At 38.3% G+C, this 22,558-nt stretch overlaps 1 protein-coding gene across 2 annotated transcripts; it reads left to right on the top strand.

Annotated features, from left to right (window-relative positions):
* Positions 1-7,824: 7,824 nt before the first annotated feature.
* Positions 7,825-21,515, top strand: il12rb1 (interleukin 12 receptor subunit beta 1). 2 transcript variants are annotated; one of them, XM_056377538.1, is made up of 17 exons: positions 7,825-8,008; positions 8,665-8,788; positions 10,015-10,080; positions 10,888-11,039; positions 11,247-11,404; positions 11,499-11,520; positions 11,740-11,796; positions 12,510-12,632; positions 13,430-13,506; positions 16,779-17,007; positions 17,095-17,238; positions 17,590-17,688; positions 18,268-18,423; positions 18,651-18,806; positions 18,935-19,004; positions 19,619-19,694; positions 20,425-21,515. In XM_056377538.1, the coding sequence occupies exons 1-17, from the start codon at positions 7,936-7,938 to the stop codon at positions 20,740-20,742; spliced, it is 2,100 nt and encodes a 699-aa protein (XP_056233513.1). In that variant the 5' UTR covers positions 7,825-7,935; the 3' UTR covers positions 20,743-21,515. The 2 variants fall into 2 exon arrangements, with proteins under 2 accessions (XP_056233513.1, XP_056233515.1); XM_056377540.1 differs by lacking the exon at positions 10,015-10,080 and having other exon boundaries at positions 7,826-8,008.
* Positions 21,516-22,558: the final 1,043 nt, after the last annotated feature.

The following is a 22,558-nucleotide window of genomic DNA, read 5'->3' on the forward strand; positions in this document are numbered from 1 at the left end:
TCCAGAATCTATTTCAAAAGTTTAACTTCTGGACGTAACGTCTCTGGTTTCAGGTTCCCACGTCACACTTGTGTAAGTTGCATACTGGACCTTGACTGGTTGGGGAATTTTTTCAGAGCATCGTATCAGCTCAGTGTATGTAGGAGTGAAAGCGTCAACTGAACCCTGAAGATAATCATTGAAGTGAAACTGTTGCTGCCTCTCGCTTCTTTGAGGTAAAGATGGACTTCAATGTCTTGTGTTAGTAGTGAGCATGTTTGCTGCTGTGCTCCACCTGTTGCAGTGGCACAAGCAAACAATGTGCACTTTGCACAACATAACACCCACCTCTACTGTATCAACGTTTCTCATAAACAAACCAAACCTTTTCCATTACAGGGCCGCTGAGCTGTTGCATCTTCTAACCAAGCAACATTGCAATGCAAACAATGACAAATAATGTTATCTCTGTGTGTGTATCTGTGTGTGTACCACAATAGTGTGTTGACTTCACCTGACTGGCACTACATTATCAGGATTATTGCATTAACAGGAGGCCTCTGATGTATGTAGCTCAATTGTAATGATCACAATTCCTACTCATTACATTTTGCACCATTTGTTCTGTCATTCCCTCCCTGTCCTTCAGAAGTGTTTTTCCTGCCTTTTATCATTACATGGCCTCCACACCCATCTGCACACCTGCTCCCAATTCCTTGATAGGCTCCCCAGTATACCAGCCCTTTAGCCAGTTCCCTGCCAGGCTGTCTGCTGCAGTGTTTTACCTGACAAAGGTTGATGCTTTCTAAAGTTAAAGCTCCAGCTGGGAAACTTGGACCAATTCCATGCACGTCAATAAATGCTGTTAAGAAAATAAGACAGATAATGTATGTGAAAATTAATCATAAATGTTGCAAGCTAGTTAACTGGCTATGTGGAGAAGCTAGCTAGCTAACTAATTACATATTGCTAGCTGAGACTTATTATAGAAAGGAATGCTGCCTGCTGTAGGTTTTTCTCGTGGTCAGCCATGTTGATTGTTGACGTTGGGTGTAACAGGTGGTGGAGTGCTTCAAGCTCGGAAATGTCGAGTTTTCAGTTTGGAAATTTCTGACCTCTGATGCGAACAGAATGAGAACAAAGACTTGTACAATTAGAATAGATTTGCAAGTGTTCACGTGGTTGTATGATTACAGAGTTGGTCATGGGAGGATTAAAATGCATTCACAATATCATATCTATTAAATTTTGCTTTCCATTTGGTATCCATATTTGTTTGGTTTTTAGGAACTTTTAGGAATCCCAAGTCTATATATAAGATCTTTAAGAAAAATCAAAGCTTCCCACATGTAATTATGACTTGGAAGTTAACGTCAAGGCTATTTACAAGTCAAAACTCATAATTATGCTCACTCCAATATGAACACAGTTGTGTGAAGTCAAAGAAGGATTTTTATTCTCACATTATTTTTTGAGAGGTCAGCAGTGGTGAAAGCATCCAGTATTTGTGCAACAAAACTGATTTTTTTTTTTTTTTTTCATTTTATCCCTGTGATTATCTTGTGACTCTTGTGATTTATCAGTGGAGCCGTTGCTGTTTTTATGCTTCTACCTGCTTTATGACCCATTGAATGCGTGTGTTATAATCCGTTAATGCAGAGCTGTTGATCTGTAGGAGTGTTATTAACATAGATTCTGTTTTCCGCTTGAAATCAGCAGAAAGATCAGCGAGCTGTGGTTTGATTCTAAAAATTGGAAGGTTTCAGAAGTCAGCTAATCAAATTTATAACATGTAATCTGGTCAGAGCTAATTTTCCACTTATTGTTCCTAAACATTATCATTTCCTCTTCAAAGAGCGCTCACACTTACAGTATGAGTGATTGTCACAGTTGTGTCAGTTACATTAATTTCATCAACTTTCCACAACTAACTAACTCGAATCTTGTTAGCCTTGCTGGCATCAGAGCGCTCTCATTCCTTTCTGCCTTTGACATGAATCATATTCATAGAACCTTCTACACAGCAGACACTTTGACCTTTCATTGCAGGAAAAGCACAGGAACTGTAATAACATTAATGATGGCTGTGTTTTAGTAACAAATGCAATGCAGCAGTTAACAAGTTATTAGTTAAACCTGAGTTTGATGAGTAAACTAGATTCATTTCACTTTAGTTTCACCCCATATTTCCCCCCTGGCCATGTGGAATCCATGGGACCCGCTGCATTGGAGCGAAGCTGAACATTATGATCTTCAAGAGATTGATGGGGTTTTCTTTTTTTGTCCAGCAGCTGATTTTTCTCACTTTTAAATGTTAAAAGCTGGTTTGAAGTTCCAGCCTGGACTCTGGAAACTTTAACCACAATCCCCCAAATATGAAAGGCCAAGTTTTGCTATCCAAGTGTGCAGTTCGTGTGCTGATTTAATCTCACAAAATGCTTCTGTTGGATTTCTGCTCATATTATTTATTTGTGAGTTACATGATACAAAATGCTGTTAATATTTCTTGATGACATCAAGAAACATCATTACCTATAAAGAGCCTCCTGAAACAGGCATTTTGTTTCTAATAATATTATATTGTATATCTCTACCATGCAAACAAAGCACAGCATGTATTGCGGGTATTACGTGTTTTTCCTACCTTGACTTTCAGATGATACATGCCTTTCCCTTTCATGTCAACATTAGTTATTCATCTTTTAATCTGGTTTCACCTCTCTAAATCTCAGCCCACATCTCTATGTTTATCAAATAGAGAAAGAACATTACAAGTGAAAACAACATGGAAATTCTGTCTAATTATCAGGCTAATCTTTCCTTACCCACACCTCAAACAGTCCAGCTAAAGGCCAACTTCTCCACCATTTTGTTGCACAGCCACAATATAGCAAGCAATTCCTGATTATTTCATCTTGCTGCTCTCTACTTCCATCTTCCTACCCAGATACTTTCTGCCATCTGCTTGGTTGTAATGGAGGTCAATCCACTGGAGGCTCAAACACAAATAACGACTCAGGTTTTCATTATGAATTAATTGCCCAGAAATATACAACCCAGAAACTGCCTGTCTGCTTATAAATCCTCAGACTGTATTGGATACACAGACTCAAAGGGATTTGGAAGTTTCTGATATCAACTTCAAATGATATTATGAAAAATCCCTGCCAGGAGGAATTTTATCTGCAAAACAAATTTTTCTTTCCACATATTTTACCGTCTCAGTCTCTCAGTTTATTTTCTTCTATGTCATTGCTTGCTGGTCAATCTCTCTACCTCAACACCACTGCCCTAACTTTCCCGATGGAGAGTGAAGAATCTTAAACACAAGGTTTTTAGAGAATGTTCATGACATGTCAGTTTCAAGCCAGCTCTCAAAAACTGTAAATTTTCAACTGCATATAAATGTTTTAATGCAAAGTATATCTGAAGAGGATTTTTTTTTTTGTAATTTAGTGACCTCATTGCTCAAGTAAAAAGTCAGTTAGAAAAGTCAGCTGAGACTGCCCTCTGGTGGCAGTGAGTTGCAGTACTTGAAAACTCCACAGGTCAGGTACACATTTTTGTCTTGCAAACCACAAGACACACACAGGCATGCTGTATTAATATACAGTAGTAATACCAACTTGGAACAAAAATATGACAAAATATTTATTTACTTATGTAGTAAATATAATGTAACCAAATGAAAGAGCGCCATCTCCAGGTCAGCCTATCAAGCGTAAAGGAGAGCCATACACTTGTGAAGACTTTAACTTCTAGGTTGTCTGCCAAATTAGTAAATGTAATTTATTTACCTACAAATAAAGTGCATCAGAGCTTAAAGCTCTAAACATTCACCATCTTCCTGTGTGCCAAAAAAAAAAGATAAATTCAATTTAGTTCAATTTAGTTCAGAAAATTAAAATTGAAAATATATGTATGACATGACTGAATCCTAAACTAACCACTGCACATCCCATCCAATCGGACGGTTAATAGTATGGCTGGACTGGTAATCTGGTATACGGGACATTTTCCCAGTGGGCCAACTCACCTTGGGGCCGATATGATTTGAATTTTTAATATTTATTTTAAAAAACAAACAAAGAAAACAAACAAACAAACAAAACACCCCTCCACACGAACATACACATACACGATCATCAACGACCAGACCATAATACTGGGGCAGCGGCCCATTGGTTCTTTTTTCTTATGACACAAGTAAGACCAGCCCATTCACATCTCCAACTGTGCTGGCCGATTTTTTGTCCCAGTCCTGCCCTGTCGACGAGCATGCATCATTTTATCAACAGCAGGTTTTCAGCCCTGCAGGGTCTGTTCTGTTTTTAATTTACATGTTGGCCTTAGGTCACATAGACCAACATTTTATTTCTTCTCCTTTTGTGCTAAAGACAAACAATCTTTCTTCAATGCAGTGAAAAGTTTCTGAATTTGAATACTACTGAGGGAAAATAATAAAGTAATAATCACTGGTCCAGTCTGTTCCCAGAGCTGTGTGGCCTTAATATTCCACGATAAAAAGATACAACTTAACATTTAGATGACTAATTCTTTTTTATACACTCATCTCTATCTCCGTTATGTCTCTGTAGTTTCTGTCTGCTTGGATTTGATACCATTTGTGCAATAACATCTTAGAGATTTCACGTTTAGACAAGATTAAAATATCTGTTACCAGATACATTTTCAACGCCTCTAGATCTCATTTTGGCATGTGAACTCAGCCTATGGGTTGTTCCATTCTAAGCTAATAGGGGTGTTAAATAGTTTGTGGGGCTCACAACCCAAAATATTAGGTTGAGCTGAGGCTCACCTTAAAGCCTACAGTTGACTTCACCATGTTGATGAACTGTTTATCCCATTCCATTTCAATTCCAGTTTCAATATCAATATCAGAATCGATCAGTTCTTAATCTGTCTGCTTGTAATGTTACAGTCTTACCACTAGATGTCCCTATACACATTCACATGTCTGTGCCATCACTAAATGAAGCTGTGTGACCAGCAAGTATGAGTCATGTGCCGAATTGTTGGTAATTCAACATACAGTTATGGTCAGAAAAGTTTGCATAAGGTTGAAGTTAAAAATTGAACTGTAAGTCATCATTTCTACAGTACATTGAGCCTATTTGTTCAAAAGAAGAACCTTTGAATCAACACTGTGTAAAGCTCATGTTTCAACATTTAAACACCAACATTTAATCAATATTGTCTCAATGTTGTAACTGCCAACTTTCCCCTTAAATATATTCATTTAAACGAGGACTTAGGAACAACCATTTAATTTGCCCAGTGTTCTCTCACCAGTCTGTGGAGAAGAAGGTAATGTTTAATCTTTTAACTAAGGACAATCCTACGTCAACTTATAGCTGCAAACTGGCAGACCATTATTTTCAGGTTCTTTAGCAGTGTACTGCTGGGTTGGGTTGCCAATGTGAGCTCAACAATACAAGCAATTCCTTACATGTTCCATTATCCTGCTGTCTGTTAAGTTTGACTAAAGTTGTAAATGATTAGTTAATTAATTATTGTATGTGGTTGTATATGCTGCTAAACAAAAAGTGCCAGATAGCATAAGGCTATCCATCAGATGTCTGCCGCGCATACAGTCTTCATCAGGGTCTGCATTCTCTGGAGAAGAACCTGCTCCGCTATCGTAGGGTGCAGACTCCAGCTCTGCTGCCCAGGTTGAACTTAGTGTGGACAAAAAGTTCAAACCTTTTAGGCCACTGGTGGCGAATTGCCGCCCCAACACAAGCATCTTGGTGGAGGTGATGACGGCAGAGGAGAAAGAAAAGACTTGTCTCACTGTATGAGGGAGGCTTCTCCATGGCAGAGCTCTTTGGTAAGATCAAGACTCTTGTGCCTTTTGGACCAGCTGGTGTGCTACTATCTCAGTGATGTGGAGAAATCCCTCCTCTCCCAGTGCCGCCTTTAACTTAATATCAAATAAAGATTTTAGTTGATGAAGATAGCATGATGATGCAGTGGTTAGTATTGTCACCGGCAGCAAGCTCTTTCTGACTTCCTCTTCCTGTGTTGAGTTTGTAGACACCTCTCTATGGCTTTCCATCTGTGTGGTTTTCCTCTGGGTGTCTGAAGACTTGCACATTAGGTCAATTTATCACTGTAAATTGCCTGTATGAGTGATAGATAAGCAATGTGTTTTACTTGCGCTGTGAATGTTATCCAAAGTATATTTATATGCTTCACATCTATTATCCAACCATTGTGCTGAACACAATGTTTCAACATCTATTTGGTTTAGGCTAGTTCCTGAAACAATGAGATCAAGGTTATAAGCAAAAATGAGTTTCCTCCACCATGTGATTGCTGGTAAAGAGCTTGGGCAGGGAGGGAGACAGAGTTGAGCTGCCACTCCATCACATCGAAAGGAGACATTTTTCATCAAGAGCCTCCTGGGCGTCTTCCTCTGGAGGTTTTCCGGGCACATCCAACTGGTAGGAGACCCCAAGGAAGACACAGAATACACTGGAGAGAGTATTTGCAAGTAATTTGTTATGAAACTGTAACTTGAAAATGGGAATTGGTTAAAGAAAAATGAGGATGTAAGACAAGGAAGTGTTACAGGAGAATGAGCTCCACAGTCTCCAAAACCACAACATGAGCTGGAAAGGTATATCACATTTTTAAATAGCTGAACATTTTTTCACATCCCAATATGTGACAGATTAAAAGCAGTTACTGAACATGTATACAGCTACACAAAATCCGAGATTATGGGATGATTACCTGAGGGAATACAGGAATAAACAGTGCAGGAGAGCCCTCCATTATTTCCTTCAAAGTCTTTCCCATCATTGAGTTGCTCTGAAAAGTTTTATAACTTGATATTTTACTTAAAAAAATAATAATAATTAATTGGACTAAAGAATTATTTGGGCCATCACTGCTACTGCAAAACAGAGTGAGCTTCCTCTGATTACTCAGATTTACAACTGAATATTTAATTTAAACGTAATTTTAACATACGTGTAATTTGAAAAGTCCACAATACTGCAAAACTATTTGAGAATCACCAGCCAGCTGTGCAGCTATACAATTCTTTCAGCTACTTCTACTAGCTAAGTTAAAAGCTACCTGTCCAAAACAAGTGTGTAGAGAAAAGGCTGGCAATGTTCGTAGTTTTCTCTTTGTCGACAAATCCCTTGAATGGACAAAAACCAATGTGCTAGTGTGTCACTGTGACTGCCCACCAGTAACCCAGCCATTCCCACCTTCCAGTCACTACCCACCAACCTACACACCTGTTCCACATTCCCTATTTACATCCCAGTATATACACCAGTCTATTTCCACCTACACTCCACCAGCTTGTCCATTGTGCCATCCCAGCTGTAGCTTTCCACCTTCACTTTCACTCCTTTGCCTTCGTAAGCTTGGTTTTGTTTGGCCCGTTGCCAACCACTATGCGCTCCGTGACTTTGCCTCCTGGTTGTCCCTGCCTGCTTTTGTCTGCCAAGCCTAAATAAAGGTGAAATAAAGGTGTCTCCGAGTCGTGCATTCAAGTCCTTCTGGATCTGACAAGTGCAGAGATCAAACAGGTGGTTTTGAATCAAGCCATAAAAATACTGGAAAGGCCAAACTGAAGTATATGTCAATATGATGATCTTGGTGGTAGAGAGAGACATCGGTGTAGTTTCCTCACATTTTTCTTTGACTGGCTTGAGGAAATTTTTTTTTTTTTTTTTTTTTTTTTTTTAAAACTCAACATAATGGCTTCAAACTGTTTCAGAATGGCTGTTGTGTCTGTCTACCAGTGTACCGAACACCCTTCCCCCGCCCCTGACTGTGGTTTTGTTTGTATAACATGAGAGACGTGAAACTGCTGTGACATTTCTGAGAAAGACAACTGAGTTACATGAAATCAGGTTGACTAAATGGACTAACTGAAGAACGATCATCTTTTGCGACTTTCCACCAGATCTCATGGAAACTTTGAAATGCTGGAGTTCACTACATGGATATGTTATGTTTATATTCCTTACAACGGTCAGCAAAGGTAAAACAATATAAATTTTCATTTACTTCAGGGACCTCTTTGTAGCTTTTGGTTCACTTTTAACCTTATCTTATCATACACAATCCACAAAACTAATCAGACGCGTGAAAGTAACAAAGCCTCTTCAGTAAAAGTACATCAGCCACAGAATGTTGGTTAGCTTATCAGCAGCATGTGGTTTCCACTAACAGATGACATCCGTATTGCATTGCCCTGGGCACCCTTACAAAAGTTCCAGTGTCTATCATTTTTTCTAAACTGATATTACACATTGGTAGGATATCTTTTTACGAATAGGATGTATTTTTTTCAGGTTGGAGCTTGGTTCAGTCGCAGTAATGAAACCGATGTACGGAACTCCAAATCTCTTTGTCAGAATTGTAAAGCATGTTATGATGTATGGTTCATTACAATGTGCTTCACAGTACAATGAGAAAATGACAAGAAGAGGTAAATTAAAAATTGGATTGACAATATAAAACATGTTACTTAAAATGCAGCTGCTGCCTTTCCTATCACTATAGATTTGCTGCATTTGGTTTGTTGCTGATCTCAAAGAAGAGATCTTTATTTCTGGAGCAACCCGGTAAAATAAAGGTTAAAACTAATTTCAAAAAGTTAAAAAATATTGATTCTAATTTTACTTTTCTCCAAAGGGTCAGCATGTGAGGCTCCTTCAAGTCCTGAGTGCTTCAGGAATAATTCTGAGCAATCTGTTTACATGTGTGAATGGAGCATGACCACAACTGAGAGCGATGTGATATTTGACCTTTACTTCAGGTGAGTATTTTTTGAGCTGCAATATTTTAGAATGGTAACATTTACTCAACCAATAAACCGTCCATGGTGATTTTAGCTTTTTTAGTATTTTGTGAACATGTACTGATATAACAAATTCTAGACACAACAAACACCCATCAGTCCTCTCAATGTGCAAATAAAATGGTTGTCTTAATGGGGTCATTGCCAGTTTTTCAGTGTACCAGTGCCTCGAATCTCTTCCTCTATAAATAACTGTATAAATTCAGTACAGTAACACACAAAGAAGAGACTGTTGTCTTTTTTCAGCACTACTTTGGCTACTTTATGTATGTAGGTATAATGCCGTTTCATATTATAAATAATTCCTTTTGACCACAAAGTCAAAAGAAAACCTAATGTTGCGGCTTTCTAGTACCTTAAACGTCGCTTGTGAGGCAGAATGGGTCCTGTGTATTTGTGTGACACGCTTGCTGCTGTTCCAGGGAAGCACACTGAGTCCAAAGAACGTTTCGAAGATTTTAATTTTGCAATTGGATGATACAGCGGCTCCACACGCGCCCATATGCTGTTACATGTGTACACTTGGCGCGGTGCATCAAAGCAAACAAAAGGAACATAAGCGATCATAAAACGGTCAACAAAAACTACGGCTACCCAGCCTTGCCTCACTCCCCCAGTGCAGGTGAGGCAGGTTATAATATACCCTACCGGCTGTCAACGACGGTGCCCACGTGACTCCAAACACCGCACATCCCCATGGCAACAAGACCAACCCAATCAAACACAAAACAAACGATCGGAACCAATATACGGCTCCTACACCTAAAATGGAATTAGAATTTGGTAAATTTTTATTCATTTTTCAACACAAAAAAGGGGAGTCATTACCCATGTAGCCTAAGGCCTTAGGCAACAATTTCAATTATTTTGTCAGTGGCTAGACTTAAAAGCCAATTTATACTTCTGCATTTAGGTAAAGCATTAGTATGGCGTAGGTACGGCATATCGGGATACCCTACGCCATAGCCTATGCTAGCCTTACTTGCCCCTCCCCAGGAACGTAAATACACTTCACGGTGGCGTAGACAGCAGCAACTGTGATGGGTCGACTGTCTGATACATGTTTCTCAGTGGATGGTCAAGCAGAGAAAACTCACCCTCCTTCTGCCTCAATCGTTTCAACTCAATGATCGTAAACGCCTTTATGCATTGCAGTAAAATTACCGGTTGTTCAACATTAACAGGCGAAGCCATCCAGTGTGTTGGATGCATGGCAAGTGCATCGCGGCTGCAGAACATCTTGTTTACAGGTATGAGTGGACACACTGCCTCAAGGCGTGATGAGCGCGTCTCTCAACAAAAACAGACAGCTGCAGTAGCAACAACGCAGCAGACATGCAGCTGGTGTGAACACACATGCATGCTTCTCCACAGCAAGATAGCTAAGGCTGCTGCCATGCACACGCAACACAGGTTTCAGTTTCATTCACTATTTTTGATGTACAGGAAGAAACTCAACACAGTGGAATAGAAACCCCAACTACATTGTCCAACTAGCAATTTGTAATTTGTAATTGCAGAGTAAGGCACACACCCCAGCACAAATGAGTAAATGCTCACAATGATGTAGGCCACTTTTGTAGACTACGATGTAGGCTCTGTGTTAATCCTAATAGACCTATTAGACTATTAATCCTATCTCTAATCCTAACCAATTTTGCTAGGTGGCACAGTTACATAACACGAGCATCGGAGAAATGTGGTCATTGAATCGTGGTCCTGAAGCTGTAACAGGAACATAGTATTGGCCCTCCATACCTTTCTGACGTTGGATTAGGAGAGGCTGTGTCCCACCATTGCTAAATCCCAAAACTGACGATTCGACATTCACACATACTTCATGCCGTTTTGTTCAAGCAGGCCCCAACCCCTTACTATTGGGAAGAGAGTGAATATGCATATTTCCCAAAATGTTGAACTATCCCTTTAAAAAAAATCTTAAGGCAACTTAATGGAAATGGGGAAACTTGGATTTCTTAATGTCTTGTGATGTCTTGTGAGGTGCTTCAAGTTCTACCACTTTCAATACATTCATACCTCAACATATTTACCTGCAGTGAAAAGAAATTTGTCAAAATAAAGGAAACCTACATTGAGATCGCTGAGGAACTGCTGATCCGACATCAATCTGTTGACATTTGGGTGGAAGCTCATGTAGGAAACTTCAGCTGCAAGTCACCCAGGAAGTCTGTTGTACTCGGGGATACAGGTAATGGATACTTCTCTGATTTCAACCTACAATATGGGAGATTAAAACACAGTGTCCTTTTTGAAGTAAAGACTAACTGAGAACACACTGACGTCAAGGTTTTCATTTTAATCAAGATACACTTCAAATGTATATCAAGTAAATATTAAAATAATAACATAATAATAACAACAATATTAAACACAAGTTTTTACTTCTCCTCAACAGTCAAGTTTGAAACACCACAAATAATTTCAGTGTCCTGGGTAAAAAATAATAGCTTAAGAAACAACATCAGCTTAATCTGGAAGGCTGCAGAGAACCATCAAGCTTCAGCTGAGGTCAGGTTTCGACGAGATGGACACCCCACAGAATCATGGGAAAAAGTAGGGTTTTGTTACCAAATCTATTGTATCTGAAGCAAATTTACACTTCACCCTAAATAACCATTTTAACCTTATGTGTACATTGCTGTTACAGATATCAACATACACCACCATGAGTAAGTGTTCGTGTCTTATATCTTTATAGTCACAGTCTTTCAAATGAACAGTTCTGAAATGAACAGTTCTGCATTGTTTCATGTTTCTGTGGGTGATATATTTCTTTCTGTGCTTCTTGTGGATTTACTTCTGAATAACACTGAAGGACCATGCTGCTGGTTTTGTTTGTTTTAGCCCACTAACTGTTAGCTAAACTCTTTTATTTCTCCTTTCCTCAGTGACTGCACAAAGTTCTCCACAGGTCCCGACTTCACAAAAAGGGGTGACTCTTGAATGTACGTATCCATGTGGCTAACATTTGTAAGCTATCCAAGAATGCACAAAATTTAAATAAGGCTCCCATCTATCCCTCACCTCAACCATATTCTAGACCAGTCAGCCCATTGACCACAGAGATCAAACTGATATCAACCCTCCATCTAACTCCCAGTATGACTGCCAACAAGGCAAACCCCAAATATTAAAGTTACTGAGCATTATTGGTATTAATAACTGTACTGTAATTACTAAATATGAAATTCAAATCCCTTACACTACTGGAAAAGGTAATCATATTACTGTAACACATTACTGTGAGTAATGCTTTACTGCCTGCCACTTAATCATAGAGGTGGCAGATCAGAACGTTAGCTTCATGTCTTTTTTGCACCACAAATTTTGCTGAAAACATTGACAAGCAACCAGTTTCGTCATCTAGGTATGAGGACTGCCTCTTAAAAGGACATTCTTCCTTGCCACTGTCGCCAAGTGCTTTCTGATGGTGGGAATTGTTGGGTCTCTGTAATCAGTTTTAAAGAGTATGGACTATACCTGCTCTATTTGAAAAGTACCTTAACATAACTTCTATTGTAATTTGGTGCTATATAATTAAAAATTGACTCGACCTGACTTGACTTGTTGAAAATGCAATGTGTTACAGGAAAAATATGCTACCAAAGTTTATAATGTCTAGTGAACAAAATGTCTGTTTCCCTTTTAATCTTTACAGACAAGGTCATTGTTGTGAACCTCTTGAAGCATTCAGCTTACCAGTTTCAGATCAGACATCAGTCCACTCAGGCCCGAAACCCACTGTGGAGCAAATGGTCTCCAGTTCTGATGGTTCCTGCAGGTGAACTCATGTTATCTATTTAAATTAATGCATGGATCATAACTTTTACGGTTTATTGGAAAGCACTTCGGACTTTGAAACCATTATTCTGGTTTGAAATGATTTGTATCTGATGATTCACATCATTCAATACAAGAAAATGAATGTATAATCATCATAAAGATGCTGTAGACGTAATAGGAAAGTATATATGAATCACAAAGGGACACTTTAACAGTGAGGCGCGTCAAATCCCCACCCATGACCCATCCACCCATGATTCATATCTATAACCTTAGGTTCTCCCCTATCTAAACAGTGGCTTCAGGTATGACTATGGTCACAATGGATACCATAAACACTGTTGCTCATGAAGTTGGAATAAAATATTTTTGTTCTTTTTCCATGAAATGATTGTGACAATGTGATTTATTTCATTTCACCTGGGTAATTGGGACACATAATGTAATCATTGCACCTGGTCAAAAGTGATTACTGATGCATTTACATAGAAATAAACAGAGGATTGTGTCTGAAAACAAAATTATTCCAACTTTATGGGCAACAGTATATATGAATACGTGTTCCCATCACTCCCACCCCAACACCATACAGTAATTTACATTTTTTAATTCCTCAAAATCTATACACTTGCCTCTTTCCTCTGGAGATGGCAAACTATGAACAGATGCAGCTTTACTGAAAAGTTTGAAACACATTTTCAGTTGTAAAAGTGAGACAAAGATGCCTCAAACTCATTGCAAAATTTCTCTAAGAATGAAATAGTCTGTTCACTAATATTTTGTTTGTTACTGCAGAGCTGGAACATGAACCTGAAGTTAACATCAAAACAAAGGTTGTAAATGGCTCTCGAGAGGTGACACTAACTTGGAAGGTAAACCAGTGAAGGAAAAACATCCACATGTCCATACATTTCAAAATTGGTGTACAGAAATTTGAAGGACAAATTTGTCCCAAACAGGAGATGGATTGGAGAATAGTGTATTGTCAGAAAATCAAGCGTCAGAAAATTACAAATGAATTGATGACTTGATGTGTAAAATGTCCAAAAAAGCACCTGGAAAGTATTTTTATTTCAGTCTCTATCATTTGCAGATGTCAATTCTCTATGTTCACAATATATATTAACAATATAGAAAATAGACAAATATAAAACCGCACTTAGAGAGCAAGGCCAATGTCAAACAATATACATCAGGGAGAAAAATGTATTGGTTCTTCCCTGGCCCACGCCCCATTAGGGATGCAGCGATTTTACTTTTAAGTGCGCTTTAAAACGTCACGGTTACGTAATGGTAAAGGCTCAGCTACAGGGGTGGATGTCTGTTCTCACTCGAAAGAGGGACATTATGACTGTAAATTAATTTAGGCGCAACCTGCACGGAACATTTACGCCAGTGGTGCACCAGCTTTAAGTGACGCGTTTATCAGCAGAATGAAGAGGTAAGCATGGAGGCCACGATAACTGCGCTAACACCACGAACTACTAGGGAGTTCCTCAAGACGACGACTCACCTGTCAGCAAAACCTGCCGGAAAAAAGTCTCCGCTGAAGGGTCTAACACATCAAACTTGATGCAGCATCTGCGTGATTACCACCCAACTTTACACATCCAATTAAAGGTAATACTAACAACCGAGTTAAATTACGTTAGAGGCAAGTTACTTCATGAAACCCTGAGCAAGAAGTAAATATGAAAGTGTCACTCACAATCAACGGCTTTCAGTGAAACGTAAACAATTAGGCAGTAAACCTGGATCAGTCTCCATTTAACATTACAGTATGTTGCTTCCTCCCGTCTGTGTTGAATAAACTCTAGGTATGGTAGATATATATGCCAGGTGTAAAACACTAACACTATAGGAGCTTGTAAACTTCCAGCACGATACAATGGGTTTTAATTAATTGCATTTCAGTTATTGATAACATTGTATAAAAGATGTTCTAAATTTCTTTCTTTAATTGCAAACAAAGAAACAAAAAGAATAATAGACAGGATTTTCTCAGGCCACGTGTACAATTAGATTATTAATTATCAAAATTGAATTAAAAATAGGCATTGATTACAGTAGATGACAATAAGACTTTTTATAAACCACATTAGTAATATTTTCCCCTGGGGGCTCAATAAAGTTGATTTTAGTCTTATTTTTATAATAATAATTTAAAAAAAATTTAATCACTATTATTTTGTGCTGTATTATTTGGTTGCTGTATTGCTGTATATCTGTCACTACGCCCCACCAAGTTTGGTCCGGGAGGTCAGTACTTCATAATAATCCTGCTGAAATATTCCAAATAAATATTCCATTAAGTACTTTTCATCCTACTGCAAAGAACTTTTTGAGTTGATTATTCAGCAATACAAATTACTGATTAGTATATCAGAAAATGACAATTAATATCCACTTTGTATTACTATTATATCCATACAGTATTCTTTAGGAATCAGGTTTCCTTGACTTTTGAATTCGTTGCTTTTGTTCAGCAGACGCAGGACTTTACTTTTGAAAGGTTAAAAAAACAAAACAAAAAAAAAAACAAGTTCAAAACCTAGTATATGCCTGGACCACCTATGGTCAATGAGAAAATTTGACATTGAAATTGAGAACATAGTTGAAAACTGTTGTGGAACAGATGTAAACAACCAGCAACATTGCATAGTATTTGCAGTTTTCCTAGTGTCAGCTGGTTTCAGCCCTTCATCTGTTTGCTTTTCTCCTATTCTCTGTGCTCACATACACAATATCTTAAAACAGTCAAATTCCCAATAAAGCTGCTCTTATTTACATGTTTTTCAGTTTATGTTGTTATTTAGTCTCTCACACAGCGCACAGTGTCTTTTTGGGTAATAAACTGCTGCTCCACATCTCTGCCGCTCACTGAACAGAGTAGACATGAGAGAGGTCATTACTGATAACTGTCTTCTAAGTAGCCATGGTTCATCCAAGAGGTTGCTAGATTTGTCACTGGGTATTTTTGAAAACTCTATCATTCAGTCAGTCATTCAGTCAGTCATTCAGTCAGTCAGTCATTCAGTCAGTCATTCAGTCAGTCAGTCAGTCATTCAGTCAGTCAGTCAGTCAGTCAGTCAGTCATTCAGTCATTCATTCAGTCATTCAGTCAGTCAGTCAGTCATTCAGTCAGTCAGTCAGTCAGTCAGTCATTCAGTCATTCATTCAGTCAGTCATTCAGTCATTCAGTCAGTCAGTCAGTCAGTCATTCAGTCAGTCAGTCAGTCATTCAGTCAGTCATTCAGTGAGTCAGTCAGTCAGTCAGTCATTCATTCAGTCAGTCAGTCAGTCAGTCAGTCATTCAGTCAGTCAGTCAGTCATTCAGTCAGTCAGTCAGTCAGTCAGTCATTCAGTCAGTCACAGATTAAATCCTGGCGTAATAAAGACCCAAGGTTTGACTCTTTTACTGTTTTCAGCATTTTTTCTTTTAACAGTTACATCAAGGAACTACTTTATATGGCTGCAACGATTATTTTCATTATTGATTCATCTGTCAGTTATTTTCTTGACTAATCGATTGATTGTTTAGTCTATGAAAAATCAAAGAATTGTAAATTAAATGCCCATCACAACTTTGCAGCAAACCAAACATGATTTCTTTGAATGTCTTGTTTTGTTGGACATAAAGTCCAAATAACCAAATATATTTAGTTTATAATCATACATGATGAAGAAAAGCAGGAAATTCTCTCATTTGAGTTGGTGCAACCAGAGAATATTCCCAAACACTTTACTAGTACGTATTGGTTTATTATGGCAGAAATGATTAATTCTACTTCTACTCCATCTACTACAGTGCTACTACAACTACTACTTGTACTAAGACTACTGCTACTACTTTTGTAGCTAACAGTAACAACGATAAGGGAAAATCAGGTAGGCTCTCTGCTTTGTCAGACGGCTGAAATCTGTCTTTAAACAAGACAACCACCAATAACTACAGCTGGAGTTTGAGACAACTGGTGAGAAATGACTGCACTGGCAGCAGCATGTAACTAAGCAGACTTAAACAAAACCTTTAAGAATCTCACCACTGACCACTGATATTCAATTAGCCATTAACCATTGCCCTATTCACTTGGTGCCATTTCCTGTGTTTGTCTGAACTGAGATTTGTTTGTATCATCTTCAGCCAATGCCACATGCAGCAGCAGTCGGAGGAGTGACCTACCTGCTGGAGGACACACAGTCTTCTCATGGATGTCCTTGTAAGAGGACAAAGAGAGGCAGACATCACAACAACACTGTTATTTATGTGTCATACTCTGCTGTCAACATCTCACTTACTGCCAGAAACATAGCGGGGTATTCTCCTTCAGCACTCATAGAAGTACCAGCCGTACCTGCAGCAGATTTAAAACGTAGGCGTGTTTGAGTGTGTATCACGTATCATGTATATTTATCATTCAGCAGACATTAAAGGCTGTTCTTTCTTTTCTCCCTGGTAGCTTGTGACAACATGACATTGGATGAAAAATTAAAAAAGAAAACTTGCAAGCAGTGGTATGAGCTTCGAGATCAAGATTCAAGACCACAAAATGTTATAACCTTAGCAAGTAAGAAAAAAAAAGAAAGGGAGCGAGTAAAAAAGAGTAAGTTGTATTTAAAGATGTTTTACCCACACAACTTCTTTGCTCTACAGAGGGCAAACACAATGAAAAAGACAAAAGTAAAAAAAAAAAAAAATAATTCTCTCAATTATCCACCACTTCTTATTTCTTGCCTAACCTGGCACCAAATTCATTGACATTGACAGTTTAAAGGATAGTAAAATAGGTCACATAGCAAAAAAAACAAAAAAACAAACGCAGTGGAATTTCCACTGCGTTTGGTAGAAAACCACAATAACTTTTATCTTGTTAATACAATTTTGTGCTACACTTGCCGTGGAAATATTTTCTGTACTGTAAAGAAGTTTCACACACCTTCTGTGTCTTTTACAGGAATGCAGGACTATGTTCGCTACCTTCACTTTGAACACACATGTGACAATGAGAAGCCACGGACAGTTAAAATGTGCCTCTTTTACAAAAAAGAGGGTGGTAAGTGTCTTTAAAGTCGTTTTCTCTACATACTGTGTGCACTGAGATGCACGCGGTCAGCATATTTATCGGACACTCACCTTAAGCCAGTGTTATATGTATCACATCCACATATACCATTCACATTGGGGTTGGCTAGGGTCTGCATGATATAAATTACGTTCAAGTGTTTTATGATCAGACATTCCACTTTACTGGATGACATTTTTTGACAGTGCCTTTCAAAAGGGTAAGAAATCCTAATTTTCTCCCTCTGGACAAGAATTATAATTACACCCGCTGGAGAGCTTTGGCAGTTAAATGTTAACATGGCATTTGTTGAAATGAGTGAAAATAATAATCTTGTCACTGGATGGAAATGACTGGGGACATTACTCTATGTGTAGATAGTTGTCATGACTCTAACTAAGAATTTAATTTGTCTCTTTCATATTTTGCCATATGAGTGCTGAGGTGCTGACACTGATCCAGGGCGAACTAGTGCATCATAGTCTTACAGCACAGCAATGTTTGCCTCCACATTCTGTAGAAGGAGAAAAAAATAATTGTTTTTACCCTTTTTTTTCTTTTCCTCGTCAGCACCACACAGAGAACCACAGGTCTTTGCTGCTATTAATGACGCACACAATTCTGCTCTCCTGTCCTGGAAAGCAACTGCCTCTGAGCACCAGCAAGGTTTTCTCACGCACTACAGCCTGTGCAGTGTGAAAGTCAGCTCACAAGAAGGGCAGGAAGGTGTGAAAGCCACTTCTTTTTTTTTCATCTGAAACGGTTTGCAGAGCTGGCGGGACAAAAACATATTTCCTCATGTGCAGTTATTTGTTTGATTACAAATGTGCAATAGTTCAACAACTTTTGATACTTAACTTTTGAAGGACAAACTTTCGCTATTTGTGAAAATAAAACTTGCTAATAACACTGCTACATGAATTTTACTGTGACAACATGTCTCATTTCATCAGGGTGCCGGAATATATCAGCCTCACTGACCGAATACTGCCTGGAAAACTTGGAACCGGGAGCAAAATACAACATCAGCCTGGCCGCAGTGACACGAGCGGGAGAAGGCCCTAAAGCCATAATAAATATCAGCATACAGCCAGAGAAGAAAATGAATGGTATCAGACTATCCAAAATCAACTCTAATGTTAACTTGTTTTCAACAAGTGAAATGTCAGTGGAGCAGATGTCCCATGTGTTGGCGCTAACTCCTTTCCCCTATCTTTCTTTTCTCCCCCAAAATTAGTGTGGCTGAGTTTTGGCCTGCTGATTGCATTCTTTTTAGGCACAACAATGTGCACTGTTATCTTGAAGAGGTACGTGACCTCCCATTATCTTGTTGCACTCTGTGGTTAAGATGTCTTTGTTTAAAGTCAGAACATTAATAAACGTTTTATAAACATTAGCTATAGCCACAATTACAGGATAATATCCCGCCAAATTTTCTTTGATGTTCCAAGATGCTCTTACGTCATTTTGTTTGTTTTACTTTTGTGATGAAACTGTTCAAATGCTACAGTAACAGTGGCACAAACAGACCAAATTCACCTCATGATATATTTAAATTTTGCGTTAACATTAGCTAACATCAACAACCACAAGCTAGCGGTCGTACCAGACCAGGTAAAGAAGCTATAGTAACAAAATGTCATGAATTCAACTTTTCAAAGTTGCAATTGTTCATAACACACTGATGGCTTAAGTTTTTGTTATCTAGAAAAATGAAACAATCTTGGTGAACATAAGTGCAGTTTGCAGTGTTGCTCATATTCAGCATCTGCTCAGTTTTACAATTGAAAGGGCCGTACATTGCCGCTTTAAGGAATTTGTGTTATCTAAACGGTTGTTTGATCTGCAATATTTAAATCAGCTATTCATCCTGGGTGGATCTTTAAGTTTCAGTCACTTTCTACTCTGTTCTAATATTTAGAATCAAAAACAAGATCTTTCCTCCTGTGCCGAAACCCGTTATTCCAGATTTCAACCTCTTTCAGCCGGAGAATCAGGTAAATCTCACAAACAGATTGCTCTTTACCTGGAACCTTTACCTCCGAAACTTTTTATCATGTGGGAAGTTTTTACTCTTTATGAAACCCTGACAGCTGCACCTTTAGTCATTTATACGCTGTAATTTGACCAAACAGCAGAACTCATTTCCTCAGACATAGTAAACACAGAGTTAAGTAAATCAGTGCAGTCTATATATATTTAAAGGAAGTGTCAACTGTTTTTGTGATAAAAATAACTTGCCTCATTGAAAACCATGTAACTCCACTTCTTCTGTAGTTACATGGCCAATGAAACACTCTACATCACTCTAAAACCTCATGAGTGACAGGACAAAAAGTCTTTCTCAGTTCTGTAATGTTGACATGTTAGCAGTACAAGTTTTTTTAAAGACGATTACAACTTCTGTAATCCAACTACCGTAAAAGGTTCCAGTTTTGGACCCTTGTATTCACTTTTTGGTGAGAAGAGTGAACTTATACTTTTTATTTTTATATTTAAGAAAGTAATTTTCCTGCCTTCATAATGCTTTTGCTGTGCTTTGAGTAACTGTAGAGACATGAAAGTGATAACGATCTCCTATATTTCTCGGCAGGAGAGCAAAATTTGATTATTTTTATTATATAGAGAAAAGCAAGCTAAGAGTTTCATAGAACAGTGCAGTTTGTTTTCCTTTTTGAATACCGAAACTTGAATCTTACTGTCATGTGTCAATGCGACCTACTACAGGAATTACTAGAGGGGAAAGAGGAGGTGAATGATCTAACGCTGCTCCAGCTGCATCCAAAGGTGAAGTCTGTCCCTGAGGATGCAGGGGAGACCACCACACTCCGAGGAGAGTGGGATGATGGGAGTGACAAGCACATGGAGAATGAGAGGGGTGTTTCGAGGATGTCAGGAGGAACCAGTGATGAGAGCCCCGGCTCTACAGATCAGGCACTGAGAAGCTCCAGAGAAGGAGAAATAACAGATCTTGAACAAGAGGACAATGAGATTGCTATGTTGGTATACAGGAATGGTTTGGTCTTTGATGTGAAGGCAGATTAGCCTTGAAATGAATGTAAGTGTGGATATTTACTGCATCGTTGCGCACACACAAAGGGTTGATATATGCGTTCATATGGGTTAGTACTTTCTTGTGTCAAGAGTTTTATATTTTTGAACAATAATATTTCTGCAAAAGCATCCCGTTAAGCATCCCGAAAAATGCATTGTTTTTCCCAGTTTGACATGAGTGTATTTTTTAATTTATGCCAGTGACATTTCACATACAAAAGCCAGTATATGAAAGAAGGAGGGTAATCCAGTCACAGGCTTTGTCAGTGCATGTTGTTGATATAACTTTTTTGTAAACTGTGGATAGTAAATCTTTTTTCAGACGTGCAGTTTTTGATATTTTTAGGTTTTTCCACACCATCAAATTGTGATGACCGATTTTGTTCTAGAGGCCTGCTTTAGGACGGCAGTGTCAGTCAGTTCACCACTTTGTACTGACTTTCATGATCCCCAGAGGGTGAACCATACTGACTTTGGTGATGCCCTGACTTTTCCTCTTGCGTCAACACAAGGTTGACATGTGGTTCAGAGGAAAATATCTTGACGACGGTGCCAGGAAGTTTGGTATACACATTCATGTTTGTTGATCCTCTGACTTTTCTTTTAGCCCCATCAATGGGTCAAAAATTCTATGTCCAAATACAAGCAAAATGAATGCCTAAGCTGTACCTAAGTGCTATTTTGCATGTTAGGAAACTTTAATAACAATTAATTAATAACAATTAAAATTTAATAACAAATAAAACATGAACAATTAAAAACCATTAATTTCTCATGTAATAACTGGAAGTATATAGATTCGACTGTATTTTTTACGTTATAAAGAGGGAATATCTTTGACAAATTATTTAGGAGCATAATTTATATAAGCAGCATAGCAGTTTCCATAATTTGCCATTTATTTGTATGTATTTTTTTTAACCCCACCTTCTGGCCAATTATTACATTTATTTTACAACTGCAAAAGATCAAAACTAGTTTTGGACCTCAACTTTTAACTCCCTAACAGTCATGTAGTCTGAAATCTAGATCAAAGTCATTGTACAGCTGCAAAATATGATATATTGTAATCAAACCACTAAAACACAGATCAAATAAACAACAATTACACCATGTTCATGGAACAACAGCAAGGTCCAAATAAAAGAAAACAGCTTTACTGTAAAGACTGTGACCTATTGATGGTCAGCGTAAAATGAAACCTGAGACTGCAGAAACAAAGAAGTGCTGGATGTAGTGGCTGAGCAGTAGAAATGTGATCCTGCAAAGAGGTGAACATGTGACAGGAAGTGGTCACAACAAAAAAAAACAATGGCCTTTAAAAAAAAAAAAGGTAGCATAGCAAGGTGAAAAACTAGATTAGTCATAACCAAAGAGACTTCTGTGGTGTTTTGCTCGACTTTGTTCAAACAAGTGTGTAAGAAAGTGTCATGTCGATTTATTAGAAGTGATGACAGACTTCTTGCACCACAGTGCACTTTAGTTTTTCAGCAGCTGAGCAGAAAACGTATTTTCCTCGTTCCTGTTTTGTTTGGTTTTAGCCTCAGCTGTGTCACATATTTTATCTTTCACCACAGTGTGACATTTGTACTGACCACAGACAGCAGGTTAACATCTGATAATTGTGATACGTGGTTAAAATACTATCAAATGATACCACAGTGTTTTGTGTATCTTTCACACTTGTGGACTTGAGTTTCTACTACTTATTTGATCTAAGTCTTTTAGAGTACTTGTACTTGGGTTCAGTGTTGTAGGTTTGGTTTGGTAGTGACATTTATTGGCCAATATGGACAATTGTGTATGT

The sequence above is a fragment of the Seriola aureovittata genome, chromosome 6 (genome assembly GCF_021018895.1).
Source record: "Seriola aureovittata isolate HTS-2021-v1 ecotype China chromosome 6, ASM2101889v1, whole genome shotgun sequence".
NCBI classification, from domain to species: Eukaryota; Metazoa; Chordata; class Actinopteri; order Carangiformes; family Carangidae; genus Seriola; species Seriola aureovittata.

What these genes read in the sequence shown, in the direction of transcription:
- il12rb1 (XM_056377538.1), top strand. Translation starts at nt 7,936, where the DNA reads ATGGAAACTTTGAAATGCTGGAGTTCACTACATGGATATGTTATGTTT. An exon ending in GCAGAACATCTTGTTTACAG is followed by an intron (nt 10,081 to 10,887) that starts GTATGAGTGGAC and finishes ATTTACCTGCAG; the next exon opens with TGAAAAGAAATTTGTCAAAA. An exon ending in CCACAGAATCATGGGAAAAA is followed by an intron (nt 11,405 to 11,498) that starts GTAGGGTTTTGT and finishes TTGCTGTTACAG; the next exon opens with ATATCAACATACACCACCAT.